This window comes from Phalaenopsis equestris, unplaced genomic scaffold (genome assembly GCF_001263595.1).
Source record: "Phalaenopsis equestris unplaced genomic scaffold, ASM126359v1 Scaffold001198, whole genome shotgun sequence".
NCBI lineage: Eukaryota > Viridiplantae > Streptophyta > Magnoliopsida > Asparagales > Orchidaceae > Phalaenopsis > Phalaenopsis equestris.
In genome coordinates this window covers 162,201-169,258 of record NW_018165637.1, presented here as the reverse complement: position 1 = coordinate 169,258, position 7,058 = coordinate 162,201, and the positions used below count along the sequence as shown (strand labels likewise).

The following is a 7,058-nucleotide window of genomic DNA, read 5'->3' as shown; positions in this document are numbered from 1 at the left end:
TTACGAAACATGACATGGGAGGGCTATGATTCACTCAACCAGTGAATACCATACTTAGCTTTGGAAAGAGTCATCACGATCGTCATAGGAGAAGTGCAAAGAAATAGGGAGATAAGTTTTAATGAGCGTAAAATTAATGTTCTAGGGTGGAATGCTAGATTCTTTTATCAATTCAGTTTGGAGTTTGGATCTAAGGGTCCTTAGTAGGTCCTATAGAAGTAAGAGGTCAGAATCTACTCAGCACTACTACACAAGTTGGAACAAACTTTAGATTAGCCAACGTTCTTTACATGAACTGAGAGGGGATAAAGAATATGTATGTTTCTCTTTGTCACAATGCATTATTTAAACCTTTAAATCTTTTGATTTCTACATAGTTTATAATCTCATCACAAGGGGAAAGTGATTTTAATTGTTTAAGATCTTTCCAAAATTGAACCACTCTCCTTAATTTGGTTTTTTATTTAATTTACTTAATTATAATTTTAGTGAAATTATTGAATTTAGTAAAACCAATTTTCAAAAATTCGAAATTAAGACCTGACAGTAGTAGACTAGAATTATCCTAAGGGATTTCTTACTTCGTTTCTCTGTGGGATCGATATTGAAATTTTAAAAAAATATAGATATTTCTTGAAACGATACGTATACTTGTATAGTACCATAGTGTGTAAGCTATTAATAAAAAACTCTAAATTTTATAACATATCAATTTTGCACATTAGCAGTTAAATATAAATTGGGTAAAGTTTCTAGTCATTTTTTGGAAGTTAAATTACTGCGTAATAGCGGGTTTGGTCAAGTTTTTGGCGTCGTTACCGGATACTTGATTTGAATTAATGTGTAGCACTAGGGTCGTACCAAAACACATAAATATATCAGTTTTAAAGTATAAAAATGACTACTAATTGTATATAAAAAAAAATAAATGTTATATATAAAAATTATCCTTTTATTAAAAAACTATTAAGTTCGATTATCATGGTAAGCTTGATTAGCAGCCCTAGACCAACCGTTCGCTCAGCTCGTGCTCCCCTCTGATTGTACTCTCAAGGCGGTCTCGGGCTTCATCCGTCGTAACCCACAATGGCAGACAAATCCCCATATTCCCTCGAGTACCCCACCATCGACCCTCACCACTTCGACCTCATCGTGTACGGCAGCGGTCTCCCTGAATCCGTCATCGCCGCCGCCGCTTCTGCCGCCGGGAAACTCGTCCTCCACCTCGATCCCAACTCCTTTTACGGTTCCCACTTCGCCTCTCTCCCCCTTCCCTCCTTCTCCTCCTTCCTCCAATTCACACCTCCCCTCCCTTCTGAACCTTCAGCCGATGGATTCGTTTCCTCTTCCCCTTACCACTTCGTCGACTTGGAAAGTCGTTGCGTGTACTCGGAGGTCGAGATCGCCGACTTGCCGATGCCGGAGCCTTCGAAAAGCTTCATTGTGGATTTACCCGGGCCTAGGGTTTTCTACTGCGCGGACAGGGCGGTTGATCTGATGTTGCGGTCGGGTGCCAGCCATCATGTTGAGTTTAAGAGCGTGGAAGGGAGTTTGATATATTGGGACGGGCAACTATGCTCTGTGCCGGACTCGAGGCAGGCCATCTTCCGTGATCAGAACCTTTCCCGAGCGGAGAAGAGCCAGATGATGAGGTTTTTAAAGCTGGTGCAGGGCCACATCGAATCGGAGTCTGAGGAAGCTTTTGCGATATCACCGGAAGACTTGGAGATACCATTTGCAGATTTCCTCGACAAGCAGAAGCTTCCCCCCAAGATAAGAACGTAAATTACACATCAATGGCCTTAATCGACTTATGCACCTGCAATATTTGTTTTCCTTTTTTTGAAGCTCGTTAATTTTTTTGTATAAAAGTAATATAATTATATTTATTTATACTTATGTTTTTGAATTATATTAATTCTTTTGCTTGGTATACGCTAATCATAATAATTGAATTCTAAATCAATGGCAGCATGTAATTATTTTTTAATTTCTTATAATTCAAGCTAAACATTCTCTGAGCATGCTCATTGGGTTAGGACAGATGAAACTCCAACATGATGTTTATGAACTAAATGGAACATAAGCTAAAATTGAATAAAATAAAAATCTAACAATTTGAACACAAAAATATCAAACTTACTCTGGCTTGACTCTTTTACACAACCGGCAACAATAAATATGTGTGGGCAAGCACACACACAGAGAGTGAAATAGAGTGAGAGAGATGTTTTCTTTGAAATTTTTACTCGAAGTTGTTTTATTTTATAGATTTTTTTTTCTTGTAAACAAAGAGCTTATTTCAATTTGCTATTTTGGAGCTATACTAAATTACGTTTCCCGCTTAATTATTTTGACATTTGAATCTAATGATTATTTTCATGATGGTACTCTGTTATTTACTTTTTCTACTGGTTTAGCTCATTGAATAGTGAGTGACATCTTTTTTAAGATCGAAACTAGTTTATCTTGGAAGTCAATTTTTTTTAGCATTTGATTGCTTGAATTTTTCTTTTCCTAATTCTGATTAACAACGTTGTTATTGATGCAAAACAAACCTGTTACTAATGCACTACAGAGTTATTAGCTGATCCGTAAGGTTACACATTCTTGGTTTTGTAGGATTATATTGTATTCCATTGCATTGGCTACTTTTGACCAAGATGATGGAGGTGATTATAGACATATAGTCAAGACCAAGGAAGGAATAGAGAGGATTGCTCTTTATATTTCATCACTTGGGAGGTAATGACAATCAACCCGCCCTTGCCCATCTCTATTTAGGTGCTTAGTTTCTTCTTTGCTATTTAGCATCCTCATATTAGATTTCTTTGTATCTGGCGATCCAAATATAAATGAAAAAAAAAAAAAATTAGTGCAACTCTTCGCTTGACTAGTAAATGATTTAGATCTTTGTTGAATCATTTAAGCGGCTTGCATTTCCCATGAATATGTAATCATTTAAGCGGCTTGCATAATTAATTCGTTGTATCAAAAGCCCTCATTGTCATAATTAATTCGTTGCATAATTAATTCGTTGTATCAAAATTAGTGCAACTCTTCGCTTGAATCATTTAAGCGGCTTGCATAATTAATTTCAAAACTTAAAGATTAGCTGGATGCTTCTATGAATCGTTGTATTAAAAGCCCTCGTTGTCATTGCCTAAACTTTATGGTGTTGATGGTCTCGGAATAAAGTTCATGGTGGCAATTGAATTAATTTAATCAAGCCACTTTTGAACTGTGATTTTTGTTTTTCTTGTTGGGTTATCATCATCCTTAGACCAAGTGCATATTGAGATGTTTTTTTACCAACAATCGTCAACTACTGTTATTAGCGAGCAATCATTTAGCAAAGCTCTGGCAAAGTTCTTATGTGCACTCTTTTTTGCTGATTAAGTTCCCAAATTTCCACTTGACGCATAAACTATCTTCCAAAGATTTCAATTCCTCGTCAACTTTCACTTAATCTCTGCCATGAGCATTCACATTATTACTTTAATTATCATCCTTCTGACCATCTCTCATTTGTCTATGATTGTTTTGGGACACCCCCTTCTCATCTCGCAGTGTATTTCCATTGGATAGACCTTTTTTTATGTAAATGATAAAAGAAATTTTTTACATTGCATAGACAGATAAAGTATGTTTATGGTATTGAGGAACAAGTGTGTTACTGAAGATATAATATCCTAATGAAAATTTTTCGTGCTATTCACCAAGTATACTTTCTTTGTGAGTTGCTATCTTGTAAACCAAATGCCTTTTAATTTTGGTGTACCTTTTTAGGTAAAGTTGCTAAAGCATGATTTATTTGATTCATTTGCATATTTGGCCTCCAAAATTTTGTTGCAATTATTTTAACCTTATGTATCCCTGCTTACCCGGACAATGGCAGGTTAACCAATTCGGTTGGGGCATTTATCTATCCCATTTATGGCCATGGGGAAATTCCTCAAGCATTTTGTCGATGTGCTGCTGTCAAAGGGACTCTGTATGTAAGTCCGCTGTTTCTCTTTTTTACTTTGATATGCAATCATTATTGGCACCATTGGTTAATTTCGCATTTGGATATGACACTATAGTTTACTTTTTAAACTGTGTAGTCATGACCTTCATTTCATTTTGACTTGTCCAGGTGTTGCGTATGCCCGTGAAATCTCTTCTTTTTGAAAAGGTATAGTGGACCTAATCTAATGCCCTATTAAAATTCTACTTTTGGTATTGCTAAATTGTATGAAATTATTCGATAGTCATTCTTACAGATTTTGGATATTTCTTTATGAGGTATATTTTAGTCTTGGTCTTCAAATTTTTTGAAGATTTTATTTTGTATTATTTGCTGCTGCATTTGGATCATAAGATAATAAGGCTATGTTTCTTGTTGGCTTCTATAATCATGCCATTTCTTTCTGTTTTCCATTGTTAACTTTTCCAATTTCTGCTTACTATGCAAGCTATCATTGTGGTGATGCAGGTAAGCAATCAATATAAAGGTGTTAGATTAGCTTCTGGTCAGGAGATTTTTAGTCATCAATTTGTTATGGATCCATCGTTTACAGTTTCATCGTCATTCTTACCCTTAATCGATCATAAAGTTTTGGATGGGTCAAACCTAGCTAGCAAGGTTGCTAAAGGATTAATCATAACAAGTAGCGCCATTCAGCATGATTCTTCTAACATTCTCGTTATCTTCCCCCCTAGATGTAATGTTCATGCTTCTTTACATTGCTTACTTTTTCTGTCTGGGATGGATATTCCTTGGCTACTGGCTATTTTCCTCGTTCATCATTTTTTGCAATTCACAATTTTTAGTTCAGAAGTGTTGTCTGAAGCTTGTTCTGTCAGCTTTGTTCTCTCAGCAGTCAACAACCGTGCGAGTTCTTCAATTATGCAGCAATGTGGCAATATGCCCTTCTGGAATGTAAGTTCTTTCTTTGTAGAAATTTAACCTTTTATTTTATAAATGCATTCAATGCCAGAATGCTTTTGTAAATTCTTTACAGCTGAATCCTATTTGCATGGATTGACCAAGTTCAGCACGCTCTCAACATATGGTGCATTGGAGCCTGAATTTAAAATTCATGACTACTTTGTAGGTTTTTGGTTTATCTTTCAACTCCCTGTGATGATGCTAGTCTTGGAAAAGAATGTATACATGCTGCCATCAAAACACTTTTCACTGTTCCTGACTCGAATGGTTTTGACGGAATAGCTGTAAATAATGAAAATGTTGGAGCATCCAAGCCAGCTGTATTATGGAGCGCCATATATATTCAAGAGTTAACACAGGTAGAAATGGAAATCAATTTTATCATTAAAATTGCATGTGGAGCACTTTATTGAGAAAAGCAATTGTGATCATCGATTTAACTGTTCACAATTTTTTTTGAATTATATATTTGCTTAAGCTCAGTTGATGATTTTTTTTTAAAACTAATGTAGGCCTCATCTGGTGCTTTATATTCAAGCCCTATGCCCGATGAAAATCTTGATTACAGGAATACGTTGGAATCAACAATAAAGGTATCACCTATAAGCTTTATGAAACCTGTTGCTCAGGGATTGAGTATTTTTATTTTTTGTATAACTTGAGAATTTACTTTCTTGTTGCGGATTCTAGTCACCATGCAAAATGGAAAAAAAATATTATGTTTATATGATTGTTAAAACTAAATAGTAATTTGATTTCTTTCTTCCTAAGTGATGTTTGACATGTTAGGTTCGATGGTTTGGTAATGTGATATGATGTAATGCCCAAAAAAAGAAATGCACATTGTTGGATCTTGTTTTATCGATCAATGAGTTATGTCAGAACCTCTTTACTATTCTAGAGGAAAAGAGGAGATGGATAAGAGAAGAGCATGGCGGAAAGCTATAAGAAAAAAAAATGAAAATTCATTATTAGCTCAACAATAATTATAGGCTCGAGCACACAAGGTTGCATAACTGTACAAAATAAGAGACTTTTACCCTTCCTGTGATTCCTTATTTATAGGTGAGGATTGAGGTTTTGAGACCTGCAAAAATGGCTACAAAATGTGTTATACATGTCAGTATAAAAAAGTTCAAGTGGTGTATAGCCTAAAGACTTAGACATTGACTGATTGTCAGTTCTTGAACTTGGAAAAGTCGTTGGCTTATCCAATGATAATTGTCGACTAGCTCTCTTGGCTCCGGTGATTATCTTGGCCGTTAAAACTGGTTATTTATGAGCTTTATAGATATATCTGCATACATATTGCTCGGTCGTCATATAGGTACACACCGGATGATGTGTCTGCCTTGATACTAGCGAGCGAACGTCTTGAACCTAGATTGGTGATCCACCACTTTGACCTAGTCGGCCAGTCTGCCTTTATGCTCTACATTTAGTTCTCTAATTTCCTTATGTATTTGAAATATGATCACAAAAAGAATAAGAGAATGATAAAAAATCTTATTTTTATTTATGAGTTTTTTTTTTGTATGCTCAAGTTCATTACCTTGTTATGTCTTGTTAGTGCAATAATTGGCATTTAAAGCTCACAAAAATAGCAAGTAGTGAAATTTAGTATAGCCAGTATAAGGTTATATTTATTAGTTTGATTTTTTTTAGCATTTTGTACACGTCAGCATATTTTAGCTACCTTAAATGGTCTTACCCAACCAAATCGGTTCAGCTGAGAGAAGCGCTGGGTTGGTTGTCTCATATGTTTGGGCTAGGGTTGCCGTCCAAGAGGAGTGACTTCCCTCTTCTAGTTATCTACTATATATATGTTTTGGTTAGGGGCTGAATCGGCTGTACCCAGCCAAATTGGTTTGGCTGAGAGAAGCGCAGGGCTGCCTGCCTCATATGTTTGGGTTAGTGTTGCCGCCCAAGTGGAGTGGCCTCCCTATTCTAGTTTTCTACTATATGTATGTTTGGGTTAGGGGTTGAATCGGCTGTATCTAGCCAAATTGATTCAGCTGAGGAAGCACAGGGTTGGCTGTCCTATATGTTTGGGTTAGGGAGGCCACTCTTAGGGTTGCCGCCCAAGAGGAGTGGCCTCCCTCTTCTAGTTATTTACTATATATAT

The 7,058-nt window shown here is 36.1% G+C and overlaps 1 protein-coding gene across 3 annotated transcripts in view; it reads left to right on the top strand.

Annotated features, from left to right (window-relative positions):
- The first annotated feature begins 1,012 nt into the window (after window positions 1-1,012).
- The window catches only part of LOC110033497 (rab escort protein 1), a 28,384-nt gene continuing 22,338 nt past the window's right edge, over window positions 1,013-7,058 (top strand). For all 3 annotated transcript variants that reach the window (XM_020737493.1, XM_020737494.1, XM_020737495.1), the window contains exons 1-8: window positions 1,013-1,781; window positions 2,623-2,745; window positions 3,899-3,998; window positions 4,139-4,177; window positions 4,478-4,706; window positions 4,849-4,924; window positions 5,100-5,292; window positions 5,446-5,526. In XM_020737493.1, the coding sequence (XP_020593152.1) occupies window positions 1,087-1,781; window positions 2,623-2,745; window positions 3,899-3,998; window positions 4,139-4,177; window positions 4,478-4,706; window positions 4,849-4,924; window positions 5,100-5,292; window positions 5,446-5,526 (1,536 nt within the window). In that variant the 5' untranslated portion in view covers window positions 1,013-1,086. The remainder of the gene's footprint in view (window positions 1,782-2,622; window positions 2,746-3,898; window positions 3,999-4,138; window positions 4,178-4,477; window positions 4,707-4,848; window positions 4,925-5,099; window positions 5,293-5,445; window positions 5,527-7,058) is intronic.